At 37.8% G+C, this 26017-nt stretch overlaps 1 protein-coding gene across 3 annotated transcripts in view; it reads right to left on the reverse strand.

The window, feature by feature from the left end:
- The window catches only part of ARHGAP28 (Rho GTPase activating protein 28), a 77816-nt gene that overhangs the window by 5335 nt on the left and 46464 nt on the right, over positions 1 to 26017 (reverse strand). For 2 of the 3 annotated variants that reach the window (XM_062570157.1, XM_062570158.1), the window contains exons 3-14: positions 25302 to 25519; positions 19750 to 19837; positions 17593 to 17756; positions 13627 to 13792; positions 13419 to 13510; positions 12022 to 12099; positions 8514 to 8676; positions 6930 to 7012; positions 4995 to 5192; positions 4128 to 4271; positions 1270 to 1424; positions 551 to 615 (exon numbers count right to left, since the gene is read on the reverse strand). In XM_062570157.1, coding sequence (XP_062426141.1) covers positions 551 to 615; positions 1270 to 1424; positions 4128 to 4271; positions 4995 to 5192; positions 6930 to 7012; positions 8514 to 8676; positions 12022 to 12099; positions 13419 to 13510; positions 13627 to 13792; positions 17593 to 17756; positions 19750 to 19837; positions 25302 to 25519 — 1614 coding nt within the window. Of the gene's footprint in view, positions 1 to 550; positions 616 to 1269; positions 1425 to 4127; positions 4272 to 4984; positions 5193 to 6929; positions 7013 to 8513; positions 8677 to 12021; positions 12100 to 13418; positions 13511 to 13626; positions 13793 to 17592; positions 17757 to 19749; positions 19838 to 25301; positions 25520 to 26017 lie in introns of those variants that run through there. The other variant, XM_062570159.1, reaches the window with a different exon arrangement.

Raw genomic sequence — 26017 nt, forward strand, 5'->3', positions numbered from 1 at the left:
CTGTTGTTATGAAACACAGAAGATGACAAAATCCCTACTGCAAGGAAATTACAATCTAAATAAAGCATACAGATTAGTACAAATATATTATAAGCATATATGTAGTGACTGAATTCTTAGTTCTGTTTTCTTATGTGGGGGAGGTTAACACTTGAATACAGTGAGGAAGAAGTGTATTTTGGGAAAAGGCTTAAGAGCAGGATGGAATATGCTTCCAAGAAGAAGACTAAGGGAAAATAGGGGAAAAAAAAGCTCAGTTATGAGAGAAGAAAGCAAAAGGTCAGATGAATTTGGCAAGTCTGCAGCAGCCATAAGGAGTCCTGCTGGGATCTAGCCATCAGGTCATCATATCCTGTGGAGAGCCTTTCCAATCACTCTGGAGTCAGGAGGGATCATTACACTGATTGTAACAGCTTTTGGATCAGAAACCTCCTTTCCTGCAGATGGACTGGAAAGCAGGAGGGACCCAGCAGTGTGAAAACAGCACTGACTTACAGAATTTTGAGAGTCTAAGGACATTCAGGAATCAGTTTTCAAATATGAAACATACCGATATTTCCTCCAATTTCATGCAAACTTTGGATCTGGCCTCCCATGTTCTGTGATGATCCGTGGCTGAGAGAGAAAAAAAAAAACAGTTTTGTCCTGCCTGTTACAATGCCTGCCATATCAACCATCATCTACATTAAGCAGGAATTTGATATTTTTTGCCCTTGCTTTGATTAATTTACTTATCAAATTCTAACATATTAAGCACTGTAAAAATACTGTCTACTACAGAAGCAGTTCATTATGTCACATAATGTCACACATTTGACTAAGCCTTCTATTTTTTATTATTTATTTAAGGAGAAGAATTATGCGACAACACAAGAAAACTTCACAGAGAAGACTTTCAGGATACAATTTCTCATTTTCCTTAACTGTTTATAATTATTACTTTACAGAAATAAAAACTTTACTGATTTATGGGCAGATGTAAGACAATCCCTCTGGATTCTGTATGCAGCAAGTCTATAAAATGTATGTTTTTAGTAGAGGCATACATAGGGCAGATATTGATTCTGTACAGGAACCAATTGTTAAGTAACATACAAAGAATAAAAATCAAAGGTTAGATTTTTTTTGACTAATATTATAATAAATTAGAAATTTTAGGTTATAAAAAGAGTTCTTGTAACACAGTAAGTCTCTGAAAATGGGACAATCTATTCATTAATGGTTCTGGAAGTATTGTTCAGGAAGAACAAAATGTTCTGATTTACCCACCTGTTTTCACAGTGGAATCGAGCCAGGATGTCTTTGGCTTTTGTTTGGCTGTTGAGTTGAATAGCCATAGAGATTTTTGAATGCAGTGGAGCATAAACTCTTATCACTCCTTCGGGTATATCAGACTGCAGATATGGGGGAAAAGTGACCGCTCCCTAAAGTCAATATTCAGCAGAATAAGTCTAAGGCACATATTGCTGTAGCTCCATTCAGAAAACATTCTGCAAATTTTTCTTTCAAGGTAGCTTGAAAAAATCATGGCTTGGATTCACGTAATTATTCAAACTATGTAGATATGATCGTATAATTGCAAATTTATAGAGGCGTATAATAAGATACTACACAAAAACAAAAACTCCTTGGTAAGCATCACACTAATTCATGCAGAATAAATAATAGTCCTTGAATTTTAATTGCTTGTAGTAATATTATAAATTGTTATCTAAGATTATGATAGGCTTTTTCTCTTAATATTGGCCAATGAACCAACTGGTTAATTAAAAAATACATGTAAATATCTAGCAATATCCGTTCTTCCTTTTAAAGATGAAATTCTCTTGAAGCATTAATGAACATCCAGTTCTGTTTCTGCTTTCTGTAGCTTTAACTAGACGGAAGCCTACAACTTTAAAATATAGAAGTACCATATGGTTTCCGTTAATTTGAAATTTGACCTTGTGCAGGGTTCAAACAATCAACTATGAAGTTTATGCACTCTCTATGATTAATGGCAGATAAATCAATTAGCAAGGTTTGCATTCCAATTCTAATCCAGTTAATACCATGCTGAGTAGAGTACAATAGTCTCTCTAGTCTTTGTCCCTGCGTAATGTAAAACATCTGAGACCTAGGGTTTATGTTAAGTGCTCTCAAAATTCAACTCGGTTGTCCAAACAGAGTTTGCCCCCAGTGTACCCTTCATATTTCAGCTATCTGCCAGGGGTGGTCTCCTTTTCATTAGATATAAAGCCTACTGCAACGATCAATGAACTTGTCTTTCCGACAAGTGCAAGGTTTGTAATAATGTACTCTGCTTTAGCAGCTTTTATTGAGCTTATTCCAAAGTGAATACAGTTATGGTACACAGTAGTGTACACCACCATTTTAAACAAATACATACACCCATATCTGCAGTACAAATGTATGTCCTACCTACAATGTATTTCATTCATTGCTGGCAAGCAAATTAGTATGGATTCACAATTCATACTTTCTCTATTTTTTTCGATATGTACCCTTCCGCAGTTTCTGTTTGTTAGATGTTTTAGTCTTTTATTTCTTTAGTCTTTATTTCTTTAGTCTTTTATTTCAGTCTCTTAGTATCACTCCTTTCTAATTTTTCTTTTCTTTTGTTCTTCAAACTTGTTCTTCAAAGACTAGTTTGACCTTGACCAGTGCCTTGAGTAATCCCCTTGCAATTCACCAGTCTGCATTCTTTTAAACTAATATGAAAGACTAGAGACTTTTTCTGTCCAGGTTACTAAAGGTTGTTACTACATGGAAGTACTACATAGAAGCTACTATAGGAACAGTGTATGTTGTGCATGTGTGCACAGCCTGCTGTGCTGCTTAATTTATATGTTACACCTAATATGTATTAATTTTAAGTGTGTTTTGAAGCAGTGTTTGCCAATAAAATCCCTAAACTCCCTATTCAGGTAATGGAAAAAGTTGGTGGCTTTGAAGACCTCCAAAGGAAGGTCTTTCTATTAGACTTTCCTAAGTCTGAGCGGTACTTGGAACTCTGGAAGTCCTCAAAGGTATCCATCTCTCTCCAGTGACTATGGGGAACATCAAGACAGATCTGAGAAGTGCTTAAAATTTTAGGTGTTTAAAATCTAGACCCAGATTTGACATCTATGTTAGGCAAACTGGATTTTCTCTTTGCTTAGAAAGTTAATGCAAAGCTGTAAAACTACAATGCACAAGGAGAGTATCTAGTGGCCTAGCTATTATAGCTGGGCATGTGTAAATGCAACTAATCCTAATATGGACCATCTTACTACCCAAGTACAACTCAATGCATCTGTTGAACATTCACAGAACATTTTCATAATAGACAGCCCATGTATGATCATTTTCTTACAAAACAGACAGATACAAAACCTGCATTACAGATACAAACATATCTGTATATATAAACATATATACTGTTTATATCTTGGACTGCTAGAAATCGTTTTGCCCAGCATCTTTTTCTCAATCAATCCCCAACACTTTGTTTTACCAGCATATTGGGCTGGGAAGGACATCTCTCAAGATAGCTCCCAAATCAGCTTATTTTGTATAGTTAAATATACAAACTACTGTTTGACTGGGGACTTCAGGGATTTTCTATTTCAAGTTTTAGTTGTAAAACCCACCGGTCTAACACCTTCACTCATGCTGCTTTTCTCTGGTAAAATGTATTTGATATATATAAATATATATATATAGACACATCTGAAAAACATAAACTTATCTATTTTATTTCTCAGTGTTACCTGAGGGCAAGTTCCCTGTCGTATGGGAAACTGTGCATGGAAATAATAAAGCTGGTAATCACTACCATGGGAAACAAAGGCTATACGGCAAATGAGGTGCAAGAACCAAACTAAAGTCAGGCGCTTAGAAGCAGTAAAGGGGTGGATTATCCAAAAAAAGGAAGAGAAAGACAGACTGAAAGTCTAACTAACCCCAGACTGGAGCATTTTGTGAGCAGAAGAATGGAAATTAATTTTAAGGAATATATTTAAATATTTAATATTTAGTATTTAAAGAGTATTTTATACACCTCTAAAGGAATTTCCTTCCCCCACCAGAAGACTGCAAGAGATAAGAGGGGAGATACCACTTAAAAATTATATATTTTAACATACCTCTGGTCTTTCAGGTCTCTCCCTCTCCATGGTCTTTCTCCTCAGAAGTTTTCTCACGCCTTTGTCAAACATCAGCTGCCTCTTGCTGTTGTTCATTGCTGCCTCATTCATTTTTCTCACCTGGGAAATCAGGAAGGATGGGACCTAAAGGAAGGAAAATGGAGCTGAGCATATTCAACGGATTTCCCCCCCCCCCTAAAATTGGTCTTGGGTCTTTAGAGAGGTGCCAAATTGTATGCACCGGAAACTCTATTTATTCCCCAAAGATACATGGGATTATCAGCTTCCTCTGCCAACCCACAGTTATTCTTTGGGTAAAATTGTGTGTTATTTTTCACACCACATAAAACGTTTTAGTGATGTTTGCAGTTGTAAGCACTTCATCACAAGGGTGTCTTTGTCATCTCCATAAACTCTCCCTCTGTTCTAAGGACCCAAGCTGAGACTGTCAACATTTTCAGGCCCACCTTCAGAAGTCCAGCAAGTAGGGAAGACTTTTGGCCCATATTATTTATTTTGGGCTAGTCTTTAATCTCAGTAATTTCATCTCAATCAAGTCTAGGCATCTCATCTAGGCATCTACACTTAAATCATTTACATTCTCCTGTATAATCAGCAGTACAAGATTGGTACTGCCAGAGGGCAAGTCATCCCAAGAAGGATGTCTTAGCTAGGTAAGGTAAATCTCCTTCCATAGGTATCCATCTTTCTTCCTCATTATCGATATAAAAGCTCTAGTCAGTTCCCAAAGAGTAGCAAATGTTTTTTTCTAGGAAGACCTGTTTACACTGATTTCTACAGAGCTGCAGCATATTGCAAAATACTTTTCTATTCTGGAGACAAAAAGAGGGAATCACCATTACTCACTGTCCACAAGATGTCCTGGTACCTAATTAAAAGTCGCACAATGTGTGCTGTGGTGGCAGCTGCTTGCATTTCTTGTTGGTTTGCACGTTTGCCTTTGTAGATGAAGAGGTTTGGTGCAACAATCATAGAAACATTCCACAGATTCATTTTATTTTTCCCTTCATTGGCAACCACCTTCTTCAGGAACTGAAGAAAGGCCTGGAAAGCCAACACTTGTTATGCTTAATCTCACGAAAGATTTTACTTATTAAATACAGCATTTTCAAATGCACAATGTGCCTAGCTAAAAAGCTGCAATATTTGCACTTGGAGGTGATATTTAGGATTTTTTGCCTTCTAGCTTGAATTACCATGATATTCACTAGCTCAATCATCCTTGTCAATCACAAAAGAATAGTTCATGGTATCACATACACACATTAATAAATTATATACCACTTTGAGCATATCCCAAACACATTAAAATCAAGTACTGTATTGGCACTAAGGCTCTGAATCTTCTAGTAGAGGAAGGTATAAAGACTTTGCAATAGAATAGTTAACTTCTTCATAGAATTCAGGATGTCCATATTGATGTATTTGGCCAAAGCTTTTTTGTATGTTGCAGTCACCAGGGTGATCAGATTCTCTTCAAACATGCGCCAGTCCCATATGTGCTATAATCTGAGGCATTTCTGCCAGCAGACCAAAACTGGTTCTGGGATAATAAAAACAAGTGCCCAGTGGTAGGTCTTTGACGTTACTTCTGCATATGCATGGCAGAGTCAGAGGAAACTTGCTTCCCTTTTGGCCTGTTTGTTCAGGATTTTGTTTGAGTGACTGGATGGGATGGATTGTTGTTCTGGTTAGAGTTGGGATCACTGTTCTGTTGAAACCACTGTCTTTGTACCCTGACTTGCAATTAAAACATTTTTACAGACCAAGGAAATAAAAAACAGAAACTCTGTTGGAGAAATTTCTAAAATTTCATTATAAATGGCAAGTAGAGCAGTATTCAGTTTTGTCATTGTCACTTCTATTTTAGTAAAAAAACCTAGGAATGCTTAAAAGTACTCTTCTATCACATGTTTTACATATGCTGCTCCATATGTGTATGGACTTGGGTATAGAAATAAACCCTACTCTTCACACACCCTAGCAGACCTCCAAACACTTTGAAGAGGTGGTCATTATTCTTGTCTTGTGTCCACAAAGAAATGCAGATAAAGAAGACATCCACATTCATAAAGCTACAGCTAAATGGACACCTAAACTGACTGTCCAAGGCTTTTGATGTAGAGGACTGATGCCGTGTTTGGGAGTCCCAGACAGCTCATTCACTCAGATTTCCTTCACACGGAAACAAGTCCGAAGAGGCAGCCGGTGTCTCTTAGGATCACAACTGCAGCCAGACCTGGAAGCTCCCAAACATGCTCGCAGCCACAGTTCCTACCACAGGAAGTACTGCAGGCTAATGGGCATGAATTTGTAAAGCAAAATAGCTGAGGCTGAGGACCTGGCATCCATGCTATGGATATGTTTTAGAGCTTTTTGCTTTGAACTCCCTCCTCTACTCTGAACCAGTGGACTTCAGTGCCCTTCAGTGCCTAAAGTGCCCTAGGTGAGTGAGCTCCTGGAGTGCATCTTCTGTTTTAATTTTATTCCAAATTTATACAGAAAACCCAGAAATTAAATCTTATTTTCCAAAAAGATTCTTGAGAGTTTTCACCAACATCAGCATTTGGATACTTCCAACAACTATTCCTAATTGCTTGTGAAAGTAACTACAGTCAGGGAATTGGAACATCTTTTTTTGAGGAAATGATAAGAAACACAGATGAAGGCTTTCATGGCGAAACATCTGGTCACTGCCTTTTAGAAACAAACTCCATCTTTAATTTAAAAGTCAAAGACACCACAGATGGCAGGTAACAGCAAATAAAGCACATCATATACCTTGGCTGTGTCTCTATTGGCTTCAGGCAGCAGCATGATCAGCAGATGCAAAGCTTGTAGTTGTAACTTGATCTTGGAGATTTCTAAGAATATGAATAATTAATATTTTAAATCCCAATTACAATTGGTTTGTGCTAAAGCCTTGTTGATAAGTTGTTCTAGAGACAAAACAACCACTAGTCAGTTGAGACCAGTATATTGATATTGATTAGCAGTAAGCTTTTTCCAAAATATCATAAATTTAATTTAACGAGTTTTTCCTCATCATCTTCAGTCTTTCTCATAGAGTGAGACAATCCTGTATAAAATTCTGTCTGGATAACACAGGTTCTATATTTTTCAGTGTTAGCCAGTTTCTCTTTGATATCACCATGAGAATGTGTTGTATATGGATCATGCCATTGTAATCAAGTGTTTTCTTTTTTCAAACTGAAATGGGTATTTGTTTTCAGAAAATGTTCAGACTGATATTGTTGAGTAATTTGCTGACCCCATGCGCCCTTACACTCAAGCTTCATTGTTAATAACTGTAGAAGTATTTGTACCTTTAATCACAAATCTAGCACTCCAGAGAAAGTAGAGCCCCTTGTCAGCTACAAAACACCGTATTTTCAATGACTGCTATATATCCATAAGGTACATTTCTCTCTAGAAGAGCTGGGCTTGAGAAGATCAGAAGGGCATACAATAACTTTATCATTCATTTCCATTCAGGGCCGATGGGAGAGATTCAGGGAAAAAAATGTAGTGCTGGAGACAGTGTCTGTTATTGGGAATAAAGTCACTTTATTCTGAACAGACACCTCCTATTATGTCTTTTCCTCCATGATAACTGATTCTAAATCTATGTAGCCTGGCACTCATAAGGAGGATACTCAGGTACATGAAGCTTACTGGAAGAGGGCCAACTCTTTGTGCTTTTTAAAACACCTCATGGAGATACAGAAAAGTTGGCTGCAAAATCATATAAAAGTTCCACTTTCTCTTTACCAATTTATGGTCACACCAATAAATGCACCATCTTGATACTCTCAGTCTTTCCTAACTCAAGTGAATTTAAACTAAAGTGTAGAGGTATTGCCAAATTCTGCTGCATCCTTCATGGAAGGAAAATGAACAAAAAGTACCAAGAATGAGATGCTACGTGTACACTGACAACAAAACCAAGCTGTTTGAAGCCTTCTGTAAGAACATGTGTTTTTGTATAAATATTCTGATCGCAGCATAAACTTTAAGAAAAATAAAATAGATCTAATAAAATATTAACCAAAATGTAGTGGCTTGAATTTATCTTGCAGAAACTTTCATTTGTGAAATCTATAATTTGAGTGACTCAGAGTCTCTATGTGAAAGGCATTGCTCAGCCATCACCCAGTGTGAGCACCATTGCTCACAGGGTTCAAATCTCTCACGAAATGGCTGTGTCAGTCACACAGTGAGTCTATACTATTAGCTAACACAGCCTTTTTTCATCTGAAAAGGAAAGCCTGCAGGAAAATTAAATGTTTAGACAACACAGTGGACCTTGGCACTTAAAACACTTCTGCATTTTATCATGATTAGTTGAACTCCTTTTCTACCTACTTTCCACTAATGTAATGAAAGCAGGTAGATATTCTACAGTGAAGAGCGGGCTTGGGAGTTCTCTTATAAACATTTTCAGCAGTCCTGCTGCATCATTATTTCGTACTTGGTCCCAGTCAAAAGTGTCTTCGTAAAATTTTGCCTCGAGTTCTTGATGGAGATTCTGAAAGATAGAAGAAAGCATCTGACTTTTAACTGTTGCTTCTGACCTGACAGTTTGAGATCATTTCACAAATCTTATTACGAACAACAGCATACATAATAGCTGAATTAGAGTTGCCCTAAACCAGTAACAGCAATCTAAATACAGTATCATGGAGTTCAGAGCAGGTTAGCTAATCAGATGCCTGGGGATGTTTTGCAAACCAGGCTAAATTTTGTTTGCCATAGCTAGATTACTGCCAGAGACACATTTGAACAAGTTTAAAGCAAGACATCTTTGCACAATGTAGACTTTGAAATAATAAAAAAGTCAGTTGAATAAGATTTTTATAACAATTGCTTTTTTTTTTTTTTTTTTTTTTTTTTTTTTTTTTTTTAATTTAAAACACTCTCCTGAGGCTTTTACCCTGAAATCACAAAGGAGTGGAATATTCTTCCTCACCACCAGTTAACTTCCTAAAGAACATGCTGGTATTTTAGGCCAGGTCTTCCTGTCTTTAGCTAAGTGTTTTTTTAAATTTGATCACTTCATAGAAAAATAAAGATATAAAAGCATTACTGTCAGAAAATCTCCACTTGATACAAGCCAAAAAACCTCTTAAAAATCTAAGAGATATCTAAGATAGAATCTACTTTAATCCAGTTGTTCTCCAATGTCAGCATCTTGCTTTACAACAGAGGTATATTTAGTCTGGGAGGCTAAGTATCAATATTTTGTGCATGTGTAAAGGGAAATAATCAGTAAGGTTCCAAGTGGGAGGAGAACTTGGCTTCAAACCCAGATTACTGATTGGAAAGTGTAACCTCAATCAAAACTTCCTTAGGTTAGTAAGATTGAGGTAGGCCATTTAATATCAGGATATCCATAAATTATGCAGCTTCCACAATTATCATTGGCCAAAACCTTTGCCTTATCCACATTAACTTTGTTACTGGCTTTCACGTGACCATCTAAGAGAAAGTAGATCTGTAGCTGATACTCAAGTTTCAAAGCATGCTTTTTTTTTATCAAATGTGCATTACTGTTATGCAAAAAAACTTACTCCATTGAGACAGAAAAGATTTTAAAAAATGAAGTCTGTTTTCTGTTTCTCGCATGAATTGAAGGAAATTACATATCAAACATGGTCACACATAATGAAGTGAAATGGTTGGCACAAAAGCAAATACAAAGTCATTCAGGATTTGATGTATAATGTCACAATCTCATTTTTACTAGCAATTTTACTGGTTGTAATCTGTGCTAGCTCAGCTGCCTCTATATTCACATCCCTTGCACATAATCCGTGCAAATACTTGGATTAAATTCTCTCCTGGTAACTGACTGGAAATGTGGAACAGAATTGCTCACTTCATCAAAAGCACAAGCAGAGAAAAAAAAATGTTCATTTTTTTTCCTGCTGAAAACTGTGAAAAAACCTTAGAAATGGAAAGCCAGATTTTTGAAACATATATTATACATACATATATATACACACATATGCACATAGGCAAATATATGTATTATACATATATTATACATATATATATATATTATACATATATATATACACATATATTATACATATTTGTATATATACACACACATACTTTATATGTGTGTGTGTCTCTGTGTGTATACATATACACACATATTTTTATGCATGCATCTAAGAATTTTTTAAATGCTTTTGTATAGTGTTTTTTTTTTTTTTTTTTTTTTTTAATTTGACTGATCCTACAGTAGACTATCATGCATTTTTGGTTCACTGGAGCTTTTGTTAGAAGCCACAGACTAGAGACAGAGAAAAACTTGTATTCATTTTTTTCTGTTCTTCATTTTATAGAAAAGTAACCTTTAATCACTTCCATATGCCTTTTATTTCTCCAAACAAGACTGAAATAAAATTGGAATGCACTCAAATCCTAATTTCATAATAATGTATGAAGGCTTTGAAGGATGAAATCTGAATCTGCTTTGGAAAATCTTCTCTTTCTTGCTAGTTGGCTCATTGGACAGACATAAATGAACCCAAAACTCAAATAATTTAAAACCATCATGTGGAAGTTTAACTTACCATCCAGTACAGGACAGTTACACATACAGAAATTCATATCTCAAAGCAGTTCCCTGAATATAGTTGTGGATAAAAATAAGAAATAGTACAGATAAAAAGAATATGAAGATGCAAAGAACAAGAAAGTTATTTAATAAGGCAACAGCAGAGCCCTGCTGTGTAATCTCCCTGGATAGGGCAGAAAAACTGGAGATTATATGAAATAATATTTCAGTATTTTCATGAAAAAATGAAGAAGCTGAAAAATACAGGCCAAATTAAGGCCTCCTTCTGCAAGATACGGCACTTTGCAAAGTGTTGAGTGCTTTTGTCAATCCAGACTGTCCAAGGGAATCAAGATGCTGTTGCCTATCTTTGGCGTGTGTCACGTAATGCTGTTTTTTCTCCTATGGTCATTTTAAATGACCCATCAACATTTAGCAATTCCCAGGGTTCCTCTTCTATGCCATGCGGCTGCCACCATGCTGCAACTTAATCCCTCAGATAGAAAGACTAGTTTTCTCCTGGATGAGAAAGTGGGAGGTTATCACTATGAGAAGATGCTTGACATAGACCAAAAAAAAAAAAAAAAAAAAAAAAAAAAGAAGTGGGAAAGAGATAGACATCACTAAGTCCAAAAAAAACTTCCTAATGATTTCAAGGGGATAAGATATCTTAGGCAAAGGTTTCCAGCTCCTAGCCCAAAGACAGACTTAGCATGGGGAAACAGCTGCAGCTCTTACTGTGCGGTGGTTGCACACATGAGGGTTTTTGGGCACGAACTACCCTGTGTCCGTAGCCAGCAGATAGGCTCCAAAAACGCATTATTCTAGGCTGCCAAATAGGGAATGTAGGCCAAACCTCTCTCACTCGAGACATGAAATTGTAAGATCACAGAGGATGAGTGAGAAATGAAATCACACAAAGGTTAAAGTGACATGGAAGATCTTTATCTTGAGTTCACTCAGTTTAGCAACTTTGGATTTCTAAAATAAATTAAAATAGAGATAAGATCACTGCAATTTTGGATGACAGAGATAAATTGAAAGGATCCTTCCGTCTTTAGTGGAGAAAAATTGCACTAGACATCAAATCTGTGCTTTATATAGAACATTAACAAATGCAAAGCAATATCCCATATTTTCTCTGATTTATTGGTTTCCAGGAACCGATCTGACCTTTCACTTGTAGGAATGGAAATGCTGATCCATGCACATCTGTATTTGTCTGCAGGGGGTATTTATGTGCTCTACATTCTTTTTACACAGAATCTGTGGTCCAGAAAACAGAAAACTGGGACAGGCATATACCTTAACTCTGGAGGCAGATCCAGGCACTCGAAGAATTCCTTCAGTTTCTAAACCTGTTTCTTCAAGCTTGAGTAGCAACTGAAAAAAAGTAACAACACAGAAGAATAATCAGAATTATTTAAAAATGCTGTTAACTTTTTTCAGTCTAGGTCTCTGAAATTAATTTAAAAAAAAGAAACACTTCTACATAATTTGCTAAGGAAAACAAGAGAGCTCATGTAAGTAATCATTCCTAATTTGACTTCCATGTGCCTGACCCTGAAATACAGAGAGTATGGAAATCTGATTACACAGTAGGCCCTTCTGCCCTTGACTTGAGACTTGGCACTGCTGTAGAACAAGTAACACATAAACGTGTTAATAAAAGGGCAGGTACATAGACTAAATCACAATGGTGTTTTGAGGGAAAATTAACCTCTGAGAAATGAAATCTCACACTAAGGAGCACAATAGAAAGGGCTATAGATAACATATATTTCTGGGAACTGAGAACTCAGATTAGAAAATGATCCCAGGATATTTTGTTTTTGAATTTTCTGTGAATACGGGCATAGAGTTTTAACCTAATTCTTTAGAAAAAAAATATATAGGTTTTGATTTAACATAACTTAAAATAAGCAAAAAAAGAAAATCATTTCATAGCATTTATCTGCATCGCTTTGCATTTTCACTACCTATTTTACTAGCTTCCTGCTCTAGCAGTTGGATCCTTCTAATTTCCTATAGTAACTTGACAGGGGAGCTGGTGAAGATGATTGAAAAGACAAGTATATATTTAAGTTATGTCAGTGTTAAATTTGTCAATGGCCATGGTCTTCTCTCTGACATCTCATCTTGCTTCCCCTTCTTTCAGTGTTTACAAAGAAATTTGTTGTAATTTTAGGTCCATGTAAATGTATGCTTGTGTCTGTGTATGTGTGTCCAAAACATCCACTGGATGTCACTGTATTGTCAGGTGATTTATTTAAATAATGTTGTCTTGTTATACAGACCTCAAGGAGAAGATACCACTTCCATTATGGAAGTAATATTTACAGTTTGAATTTATGTGAAATTTAAACTCCCACCATTTCTGCACAAACATACAATTTTGCATGGCTCTATAATTCAATGAGAAATGTGAGCAGAAAGCCAGCCATCAGTTTCCTGATGTTTTCTGCACTGTACCATATAATTCCACAAATGGAAAGAGATCCCTGTGACAGATAAAATACACAAAAGGAGCAGTTTTTACCTCCATGTCATGAAGCGTTCAAACCATAACATACAGACAGAAAACCTGTAGACAACTTGAAACCTGTTAAGCGTTCATCTTCTTTTATCATGTCTGCTTTGTGTGTAAATACTAATGATGGAAATGCAAGTCTGGGTGGCCAAACTGGTTGTGTTTTACTCACTTTTTGGAAGATGAGGGGAACTTTTATGCCTGGAACCTTCTTTTGATCATTTTCCAGCAGTACTGTGAGAGGGACTCCAAAAAGACCATTTTCTTAAAAAAATAAAAATAACAGACATGAAAGGGAGAACTTGTGGCCTCACATACATCATCCTACCAACGCTGAGAACAGCCCAGGTGGCCACGGTGCAAACACCCGGGTGCAGTACCTCGTCCTTTGACTCTTTCCGTTCTGTTCCTCTTCAGTTCCACCCCCAGCGCGTCGTAGAAGGCCGTTAACTCAATCAGGGAGAGGTAGCGGATCTTCTTCATGTCCTCAGGAGAAAGGTCTCCAACCTCTGTCAGTCCAAATCGGCTCTTTCGAACAATGAATTTCTGCAGTAGACATGGGTTGCATTTTTATTTATATAAAAATCACAGTGTGTGAATTTTGTCTTTGAAAGAGATGCCCATATACAATAGGAAAATACAGCAAATTGATAACACCAAAGACCTGATCTGTACTCCTGTATATGGGCATATTACATTGACATAACCATAAATTATCTTGATTTTAAAATTGAGGTTGTTACTCATTATGTTCACTTGAAGTGCAACTGGTAAATTTTGCTGGAGTAGAGACATTAACCCCAGTATCCTGGCTATGTTCCAATTTGGAACAGGTAGTTACATTCTAATTAAACCTTTGTCCAGTTTCCATTGTATATAATGCTTTACTTTGCTTCTGCCTCTACCAGAATGCTGTTGAAATAGCTGACACATTTCACCACCAATATGGCTGTATATCAATGATGGGGGGAGAAAATTAAATCCATATCTGCTAATATGCTTCACGTATTAGCATCAATTTAAAAAGGCTTAGAGGAAAATGCAAGCTAAGAATCTGAGTAAAAGTCTCAAAGCAAAATCTCTTAGTCCTGATCCTAACCAAGCACTAACTTGTATATTTTATTACTTAAAAAGCATTTAGGCAAGAAACAGGACACCTAGGAGCTAAGAAATAATTTATTCACATTGGATTAATGCATCTTTTACATGAACTAAATGATATTTAACAATTTTAGGGAGTGTGAAAATGTCTACATATTTTAGAAAATGCAGCATCATGTACTGGAACAAGCAATTTTGCATCATGCCATAAATATTAGCACAACTGTGAAAAAAATGAGACCTATCAGTTTTTGACATAATTGTTCTAAATAATAGCAATGTTATAGTAAAATAGGTGCTTTTCAAAGCACTGTGAATCTTTGGTGTTGTAATTTAAACCAGTAATTGTTACTCATAGGTATAAATAAATAGCATTACAAATCATCTCCTCCCTTTAGGGAGCTGAGTGGAAACCAAGCCTTTAATAGTGCTTTGCTTCTGGAGATTTCAGCACAGTCCTCCCTTTTATTAAATGAATTTGGACTCAATAGGTTTAGCTCATCTCTTGATAAACAGATCAAGAAAAAGGCAAACAAACAAACAAACAAAAAAAAAGAATTAATCAGAGATCAGATTTCAAAAGTAAGAGAGGACAAAGAAGGCCTAAGTCAAATAGGTCTAAAATACATTCCACATGGCGTTTCAAGTTTTAGCTAGTTGTCATTAGAGAAGAAAGAAGGCAGGGGAAGGAATAATCAGTTTACGCAATGTATTGCCAATTTTGGGCCAATATCTTCTCTCCACAGAATGCAACATTTCAACTGCTGCATTTATGCTGAGACTTAATAATGCAACTAAATCTACAGGAAGGATGATCTTCCAAAGATACATAAAAAGTTTTAGAATTTCTATGCTTTTTATATTCCATTGATGCAAAAAGTCCAGAAGCAATCAAAGCATAATAAATCATTTTGAAAATAAGAAAAAAAATTACACAATATATATTTTCTGAGAAAAAGGAGGGGAAAAAAACATCGGGAATAATAAAGTCTCTTTGCAAGTGTACTTGCCAAGAAAAAGTCCCAGACTCTCTGTAACAGATTACAAAGGATAGCTACACAGATTTTCCATGGTGGCTGGTTGTCTGCTAGGGTCAATATGCTTTGATACAGTGTTAACACAAGGTTTGTGGCTGTGCTTCTTTGTAAGAAAAATAACCAGAAAATTATGACACAAGACACAACAAACAGTGGAGTCATAACACTATGCAATATTGAAGGTGGCTGTGGTATTATGAAATTAAATTACTAGCATTTTGGATAAAGATCATCCCTGATATTGTTTGACATTCTTTCTATGTGAAACTATACCATGGACTTAGATGGGCTTGAAATGCTTACTGACTTTTAGATCTGTAATATCTTTGACTGAGTCATATTGATCACAGTCCCACGCTGGGGAAATTGCACATATCCCTGCAAAGGAAGGAGTGTGGTGCTGGCATCTTCCTCCTGGGAGCCACAGAAGACATGACATTATTTAATGTATAATCTCTCTCCCTGCAGGTCAGCGTACACCATCCATGAAGCTGGCCATATGACTGTATCAGACCAGCTCTGTATGCCATGCTAACATGAAGTTGTGGTGTTGTGTTCAGTCTGTTCATTTTGGCCCTCTTGGAGGATGGGAGCAGATAGTTCTTCTGCAGTGTGCAAGTATCATTCTGTATGACGGAGCAAAAAGTGATTTTTCACTAGTGCCATTACTGTCTGAGCCACTACGGGGAGAGAACAGATATCAAGAGCGGCATTATATGAAGTAAGAGAAATGCCAATATCAACGACTACAGTTAGTGGCTTTATTTAGAAGGTCTTCATCCACATGTATTCTCACATACTCTTCTGAGCACACAAAACACTGCTCTGCATGCAATATAGTTGGTTAGAGCGTGGTGCTAATAACGCCAGGGTCGCAGGTTCGATCCCCATACGGGCCACTTGTTTGAGGGTTGGACTAGATGATCTCCAGAGGTCCCTTCCAGCCTTACCAATTCTATGATTCTTTGCTGTTCTATGATAGTTCACCTTAAGCACAGTTATGGCTTTTTCTAAAACTTACCATTCATTCATCCATAGGTCCTTGTTACTCAGTGTGCCACCTTCTTTTCCTTATTTGTCACTGGTCTCCCTGCTCTATTAACCAGAAAGTTAGCTCCAGAGAAGTTGCAGAGAATAATTTGTGTGTCTGTGTGTGCTGTAGTGAAGCCTAGGGTCTAGGCTTTCTACTACAAGGAGCAAGGAGGAACCCTTGATAAAGAGTTCATGGTTTGCCAGAATTGTGGTGAATGCGGAGGTATCGTTATTCTCCTCAGGGCGCCAAGGTTATCTCCACTACAAAACAGCCAGACACACTAAAACACAGAGATTTCACACCAACTGTAATCTACATGGTATCTATTCTTCCTTTCATCTGGAAGGAAGACTTCTGAATCTCAAGTCTTTCAACCTTGGTGGTGCCTGAGATGGACAACTGGATAATTCTCAGTGAATTCAGTGTCTGTGTGGATAAATGGGTTTGGATTAGTTCAGGATAGTATAGCATTCAGGAAGTGCTTCCAAATAGTTTACAGTTATTTCATACATTTCACTAAAAAGGTGGTGTCTGGTGCATGCACGTCATGCTCCTATTTTCAGTAGTGAAATTGTGAAGACTGTTGGAAATAGATAGTTATCTAATGGCTTCAAGGAAGAATTTGAGGTAATTGCATGACTGGTCAGCACATGTCTGGCTGGATGATATGATAAGCTTGCCTTTAACCTCTGACACAGTATCTCTTATATCATAAATGTGCTGACTAGCAATTGGAGACAACCAGTAATACTGAGCAAAGGCTTGCTTTTCCCCTACGTCCACAAAGCGAATCTAAATCCATGTATTAGAAAATCTGTGAGGGACTAAAGTAGAAAAGCAGATCAAGTAATGAAAACGATTGCTAGTATCAGCACATGTAACTGGTTTTATTTCTAGGTAAAAAATGTGCAGATGATGCAGTTATTGTGGACTGAGTTGCAGAGACTAATTTGTGATGGGTACAAACTAAGACCATGCTTGAAAATGTAGTTTATCTTTGGTGCCCCCCTGGGAATCAGAGACATATGAGGTAGGCACCCACAGCAGGAAGTCTCTGCAAAGTGCACTTAACTAGGGAAATCTAATATGTCTTAATAGACTTCAGTGTGCTGGGGATAGAAAGCAGGAAATTAATGGGTTAAAGAAAACAATGGATATTCAGAGAACAAACTTACAGGCAAAGTGGAGTCGTCCTTTTTGAATCTCTGGTTTTTCTGCCATTCTCGAGGTTTTGGAATGACTGTAATGGATTCTGAGAAAGAAACCTCGTAGGAGAGCTCTTCTGATGGGCTTACTGATGGGCTGCCTTTATCTAGTCCACAGTCTAGACAGCTATTAGCTGAAAACAAGGGAAACCATGTATGAACACCAAATGTATGTTTGCATTCAGTATAGTGACACTAAAATTTTGACCAAGATGACAAAAATCTTGAGAAAGTAATAAAGGAAGTGCTTCAAAGAGGAATTCAGTGTAAAATACAGTATGTTCCTGTTTTGTCTGGAGGAAATAACCCCTTAGAAATAAAATCCCTATTTTCATTTTAGATTATTTTACTAGTTGCTTTTCGTGAGAAAGATAGTCAAGCTGGAACTTCCTGTTTATCAGGAACTATCAAGTTTTTGTGCTCTGTCCTTGTCTACTCAGGCCAGGCAAATGTGTTGGCATTTGTGTAATGTACAGTTAAAAATAAGAGTTCCTGACAAAAAATGCTGTTGACACAGTTTCTCAGTTTCTCAATAAGTTGACTTATTTACACTCAGAAGACATTGTGTGTATATTTATATATACTCACACATGTACTCACATGTACTCGCATTTCTCACAGTTGCTACTTTAGGTATTAGCACTAAAACAGGACTCAATGTACAATCCTCCAGTTTGCAAATTTCTGATAGAGATTGCGAAACAATTTATTGCTATACTCTAAAATTTAGTGGCCTCTTGAAATTAGTGGGTGCCAGAGGAAAATTTTTGAAATCTGACATCAAGTATAGAAGTACCCTATTGTCATGGAGTCCAAAGTGTAATACCATGCATGAGTTCCAGTGTTGCCATCTTCAACAACTAATCTCCCACATCTCAGGACACTTTTAAGTTTTCCCCTTAGATCCAGCTCCTAGTCTCGTGCGACTGAAAGATAATCACAGCTTTCACTGAAAGTGAAGTAAAATTTCAGCCCCCAGGACTGCAGATAAGAGCTAACAAACATGACCCAAATGCATTCAAAAACCACGGAAATCAGAAGGTGGATTAAAAAGTATTACATGTTTTATAAACTTGTGCATGTCCCATGATTTTTGAATCTTTGTTTTTATAGATACAAAGACTTAAATATTTTTTGCAATAACTTTTGGCACAAATTGAAATTTGGGCATAAATAAAGTTAGTGTGTTATTAAATAATTTACAAAATAATGTTATATTTTCAGATCCCACCAACCCACTTCCGAACTGTGGCCTTAGATTGCAGCCCCGTGTTATATATTATCTAATGGGCAAGCCACTTAAAGGTATTTTTCATCCCTCCGTTTCAGACCTGAGGTCACAGACCCTCCACTGTGCCCCTGGCAATTTGCTCCCCATCTGTTCTAAGACAACTGCTTGTGGAGCAGAAGTATCACCAGAATGGTGAAATGATAGGGCTTCTGCCACCAAGGAAAATGTTTGTGGCGCTATATCCAGAGTTAAAAGTATACGGGACTAATTTAGATACTCAGGGATTAATATCCCTTTAGGTAAGCCTGGAAAAATAATGATGGGATGAGCTTTCAAAATAAGAGACAGGATTCATCTGGAAGATTGCTGACAGTTATTTGGATGTTAAGTAGAGCAGAGCCATCATTTTCATTAGCACTGCCAATCACTGCCAGGGCAATGTCCAAACTGACACCATGAGTAGGCCAGAATAATAGGGGAGAGCCAGAAAAATGATGAATTTCTAACACTACAATTTCTGCAGTACTGGAGAAGAAATATGAAGAAAATATGAATCTTTCTTATTATGATCTGCAACAAGAAAATATGTTGCTGACATGTTTTGGGCAAATTCTTCATTGTATTGTTCAGAGGTTATTTTTACATTCCCAGCACTGACACGATCAATACTTTTTAGACTTTGCAGCCTCAAGGGCAGAAGTCTGTGTCTGTACAACACCAATCCTGAACAGAAAACTTTGGTTCTTACATGACAATAAGCTGATAATGATCTTAAGGAAGTACATTCAGCATGTCCCCAATGCAAAACAGCAGACTGACCTCACAACCACAGATGGATCTTTCTGTCTATCATTTCTAGGAGGAAGTTAACACTGGTTACACGTTGACATACTCACAGCTAACTGATTTCCAAACTGGCTTCTGCCCAGGAAGCTGGATACCATTAGAAGGAACTGGTGACACTGGAACTGTCTCAAATGTGGGCTGACAGGCAAGGAAAAATGATCAGACTGCAGTGAAAGTAAAAGTCTATGGACAGAAACCACTACAGTTCAAGCAACAGTGCATCATTCTCAGCTTACATTGTTTTGCAAAGCTTAAACCACCTGCTGTGATTTGCCAGAGTAAGTTTCTCATAGCCCAGCCTGGGAATCAATCTTTCTCAGGCTGCACAGATATGGATCATATTGAGGTCAGTGTTTTTACAGCTCTCTGTAGCTAATGAGTCCTGCCCTATATAATGACTGAAATTAGCTGAGTAAATTGCTGTACGTAATTGTACTAAGTGAAAGGTTCTTGTCAAATTGTAATCCATCCTGCTGTTAATCACTTTGGCCACACTTCTATTTGAGCAGTCTCTGACACACGTTGAACATCTGCTGCTCCTAAGCACCTGTAAAATCAGACTGTTCCCCAGATTTCAGGATTCGGGCACTAGCAAACTACTAATGAATGGGCGTCCTCCAACGTAATCACGTTTTGTCAGATAACTGCAAGAAATTTTGGAGGGGGAAAAAAAGACATTTTCTATATTCAACTTCGTTTGTTCCTGCTGCAGAAATTATTCTGCACCAGTAAAAATGAGGTAAGACTGTGCAGCACAGCAGAGAAGGGGCTCTGAAGCCCAGTGGGTGACTTTCAAGCAGTATCACATTTTCTTGGCTGCAGCATTTTGTGCTTGTGCTCAGCAATTTTGGGACTGATCATAAAGACAAATCAGCCTGTGTGTGTATAGAGGGGGAGGCAGCAGCTCATCTGCATGTTCTTGGGTGAAAAAATGGCAGGATATAAAAATACTCTGAAGGGCAAAAATGGCTAAACTGCACCATACCAGCCTTATTTCTTTTCTTCTGCTCTTGTCACCTCAGTGAGGCGACAAGCCCTCCTATTTCTCAAACCCTGCTGCCTCACACCTGACCTTGCTTTCAGATACCACCACCTCCTAACAGAGCCTAACAGCAGCTTCCACCTTTCTAGATGAATGTACAGCCCCAATGAACCCACTAGAGTTGCTCTTCAAATTGCTCTTTAAATTGCTAAATTGGCTGCTTATCAACAAGCAGCGATGCCTCAGGGCATAGCATTTTCTCTTCCCCATTTGTAGTCAATGCACAGGAGCAGCTTTCAGGTTGATAAAGAAGCCAGATATTAAAGAGAGGCAGCCCTTCCAATTGGAAGCCTGAAATAATGTTGCAGTCGTTTTATTCAGTCTTATCCTCCGAGCTATTTGGGTAACAAAGTCAAATGTAACACGAATAAAATCTCTCCTGAGAGAGTCTATTCAACAGCCTACAAACTTGATAGCAAACAGGATTTGAGTTACATGGACTTCCTTTGCCACAGAATGTAAAAACTGTTGATTTTTTTTTTAAAAGAATTGTGAATGCTTTTATGATAAAACCTTGTAACATTTATACAAATGGTTTGGGGACATAAAAAAGGAATGCAAATTTCATGTAAGAGTATGGAAGTGGAGGGGACAGTTAAACTTGCCTCTACAATTCAGGCAAATCAAACATAAAAGTAATTACTCCACTGCTTAAGATCCAGATGGAGAAACTAATGGCAGACATCAGCAACTGGCTCATCTACTTTCACTGCCCAAAATACGTGACCTTGAAAACAATATTCAAAATAGGTTTACAGTGAATCTAAAGTATATTAAAAAAAAATCCTTCCAGTCTTGGTAAACAGATGAAATCAATAGCAAAGAAGCTGCAATAAGCAGTTTTTGCTCAGCACTCTGGAGCTGGAAAAGTTGAGCTGACAGCAAAACTGTGCCTCTCACCCAGCAGTGCTTGGAGGAGCCTGGAGGCTGCTGTAGCTTGTTGCAATTGAATACAGTAAACCATGTACTTACTACACCGAGAGTGGCTGGAAAAACACCATATGCTTGCTTTCCTTTCCCAGACCCCACGGGGAGAGTAACAAAGAAACCAAATCTTATGATTATTTGATGGAAGTGTCTTCCAAACAGGATCAGGCTTTTTTTTTTTCCCCTCCCCCTCCTTCTTCTCCTTATATTGTACAAAGAAATGGAAGACTAGGAGAAAAAAAAACTTTCTAATATGTACATTTCAGAGATCTATGTTGCTTCTTTAATTAAAAAAAAAATCTTGGGATGCTTATATCTTGATGAATGTGAAAGGCTAAGAACTAAATTGAGTCCTTCATTGAACTGAGACAGCTTTATTGGTTTGGCTGGGGCTCCAGAGAAGGCAAGACTTCACATATCCTGATTTCTGACTGCAAGTGATTCATTAGACACTTCTCATTATCTGATGCTAAAAATGAGCCCAGTGTTTACCAGCACAACGTACACAGGAATTTCCAATGGGAAGAGGAAGCCAGAACAGCAAGAAAAAGATGGAGGTGAGACGGATAGTCAGTTCTTTAGTAGCTGCCTTCATTGTAGAAGATGTAAAAACAAATCAGGGGAGCATTAGAATGACAAAATTCTATTGTCAGCCCTGCAGCTAAGGGAAATAAAAGCAAAGCAGGATAGCTTTACAGATCCATCCAGGATATAAGTTGCCAGTGCCTTGGATATATCTGTATTTTCAAGCAATGTCATCACAAATGCCTTTTCATGCAAACAGCTCTGGGTTAGTTAGCTGTTCTTTAATTAGGACATGATTTTCTCATGCATTGCCCGAGCAGAATGCCTGTAAAACTCCTGAGGAGTTTTAACTGATAACGACATACAGGGCTGTCAATGAGCACAGTGCTTCATTTCCTCTCCCAGTAAAAATAATAATAATAAAATTTTCCTTCCATGTATATTCTGCTGTTGATTTTTCTAGGCTTTGAGCACGAGCAGAGCCGATAGCCTCTATTGGAAGCAGTAGGGGACCAGCACTTGGGCAAATCAGGCCGCTGTGATTAGCAAACCTTCCTGTTCAACTCTTTGCCCTGCAGCCCGCAGCAGTGCCTTGGGCTCCAGGCAGCGGGAGGCGGCGCAGCTGCACTGCAGCCAGGGTGGGTGAGGGAGAAGCAAAAACAACAACAAAAAATGGGCTCCATTTTCTTTTATTGCAGCCCATTTGGTCTTGTCTCCCTTTTTACCGGCAGCAAAGTAAACGGCATATAGGAGGAACAAGAAGAGAAAATAATAACTACAAAAACTTAGCATACAGAGGATATTTTTTAGTTTTGTTTCAGAACAGAGAGATGAAACTAGAAAAAAATCCCCCCTCCACCTTACAACTATTTATACAGCTTCAGTGGTTGCCACTGTAGTCTTGTAAATCTCATCTCAGGTGATCTAATTATTAGTAAGCTAATAACCTTTCCTCTCATCATTAGCCACAGAAGAGACTAATCCGTCCTGTGACCCACCCCAGGCTGCTGCAATGCTTAAGTTGATGGGAAGAAGATGTAAATCCAGTCCCCTAATGGGTAGGATTATAGAAAGAGTTATGCAAAGCAATTAGAGCTATTTTGCTATTTACAGCATGTTAACTTTTCAAAAAGCAAGATAGGAGAACAAAAGCTCCTGCATGCCATTTCAAGAAGTCTTTTTTTTACCAGCTTTTTTGCAGCAGCTGTACTGAAAAGATTTCTGCTTTCTGTACCCTGCTGCTCTTGGTTTTTGACTGGGTTGTTTTTAATCTACGTAACTTTTCCAAACTAATTCTTTGTAAAGACTCGCCAACAGCTGTAATGTCATAGAGATGGGGACAGTTAATGTTAATTTTGCCTTACAAAGATCTGCATGTTCAGCTTCAGATGGAGGCACCCACTGAAATGCTGCTCTGCTGCAGCAGTGATTCAGCAGATGCCTCAGTCACCAAGGAAGGAGGCGGCAGTTAGGACAGACTTTCTAGATCCCACGGTGAGTAGCAGAGATAGTAACACTGAGCAACAGGAGTGCCCAGAGGGTACTGGGAACCTTGCAGATCTTTAGAAATAAAATCTCTTTCCTAGCCTATCTGAGGGAGGTGAGTTCCTGCTCTGCAGCTGTGTTTGTGTATCAGTGTTTAACGTTTAGGCAAGGCACCCTGTAGAACTGCATATTTTCGTGGTAAGAAGGAATGAGAAATCGTAACAATTATGTTTTCAGTCTTTCACAATGCAGAACAATTAAGTGAGCTAAATTTCAGGAAAGGTAAAACACTGATTTTAAGGACAATGCCTCTGGAGCTTCTGATACTTTAGCAAGTGAGAAACAGGAGAAAAATAAGCAGGTCAAAAAATAATCAGTAATGTGTGCATTCAAGGGAATGTGTATAGCATCCATTTGGCTGACTAACATTTATTAGAGAACTTAGACTCTACTACAAATGTGCTCTATTATAAATGTGTTAAAGTTTACAGGTATTTGAAACAGGACAAATGTGCTTATCTAGTAAGAAGTGTCATCAACTTTTTAATGTTCATGCAAACGTGCCTGAGGAGTTCTCATGCAGGAAAGTCACACAGGAAACTGCTTCTGGATATATTTGTGGGATACGAGCACAAAGTTCAAAAGGATCTAAGTGCTTACATCGGAGATCAATAAATTAAGCCCCCCGACCATTATATTTTTGGAATTCTAATGTAATAATGCGTCTCTGATTTTGTTTCTCAGTTCTTTAAATTCAGCTGGAATGCCAAGCTTTGGGAAAAAGGAAAGACAAAAAGAAAGGGATAAAAGAAATTTACAGAAAGAAAGATTTTTCTTGGGGTTTTGTAACAATAAAAGCTTCAATATTTATTTAAAAGATGAGTCTGTGAGCTTCTCTGTGACTCCAATATAAAATAACTTAAGTCATACATCTAAAGTCATGTGCGTTGCTTTGAGCACTGGAATAATTCACACAGTTGACTGCATTCTACAAAATAAAATGTGTAGGGATAAGAATTGGTGCATTTAGAGCTATCTGCAGGGAAAAGTGGATGAAGCCACCAGAGGCAATGCTCATTTCTAAAGCCATGAAACAAATGAACAGTTAATGGATTTTTCTCTGCTATATAAGTGAAACATAACTGCTAGTGTACTAGTTGCAATCATGCCGGCAGGTGTTTAATTGTTTATGTATATCTGAACCCCAGTTGCTTCATTAGAGAAGTTTTACTTCACTGCTGAGACTGTTGAGTAAATAGCAAGTGTCCCCAGAAGCCAGCAAAAAATTTGAATAACTGCCAAGAGTAACTCACCAATTTCCAAAAATTAAGGGAGTAAATGTTAGTCTTGATAGGAGATTGCAGGAGGAAGGCTGGCAATAGATACAACATTATGTTACAGGTTAGTTGCAAAACTGTGCACCATCTATTTCAGTTGGTTTCTACATTTCCTCTCAAAATATAGCAAATACAGCATTAAACATCTAAACTTAGCACCAGAAACTGCTATGACTGTCTGTATATTGTCAGCAGAAAAGGGTCCCTCTCCAGCTTTTATGAGCTACTTGCAAAATGCATAAAAAATACATTCAAAAGCACTTGCTAGAATGCATTAGCTACTTACAGAAGAGTCATTGATGCCAAAGATGTCTCGTACATCCCGGACAGTGTGCTTATTCTTCTTCCTCAGGGTGTGAGTGTAGGTGTTGTATCTCTTCTGTACTGCAGCAGCTTGAGTTCGGGTCAAGGTGGACAGCAGGGCTTGGCCATCCTCCTCTTCAGCTCCCGAGATCAATGTCGATAAACCTGCATCTTGCAGCCATTCAGCCTCCAGCTCCCCTTCTGCGGAGGAAGAGAGCGTGTTACCAGGCAGGAGGGGAGGTGGTACAGTGCGTTAGCCTTCACTTCAAGAAGTTTCCATTTCCATTTTGCCTTAGGCCACAAGTATAAAGTTAATTTAGTTTTGTCAACAGACTGTCAACTTTCAGTTTGGCAGTTTCTGCACAGGAGGGGCTTAGGAGAAGAACAGAAGTATTTTAACCTGTGCATTAATATACCTGTGTGAAGAAGGCAGTATAGTGTGTAGCTAAACCCTGGCCCCTCATTCAAGAGCATAAAGGAAATCCCTTCAGTTATATTACTTAGGCTGAAGCCATTTGGCCAATGGTAATTTAATTGATGTTCCAGTTAAAACATATTGAAATACTGTTTACAATACAATAATGTATTTGCTTTTTTGCTCATTAAGGATGAGAGGATTATAAATGCCCCCCAAACCCTAGGAAATCAGCTAGCAATTAGGCACTTCATGAAGATGCCACACTGAGAGCATCTTGACAC

Source organism: Rhea pennata, chromosome 2, assembly GCF_028389875.1.
Source record: "Rhea pennata isolate bPtePen1 chromosome 2, bPtePen1.pri, whole genome shotgun sequence".
NCBI lineage: Eukaryota > Metazoa > Chordata > Aves > Rheiformes > Rheidae > Rhea > Rhea pennata.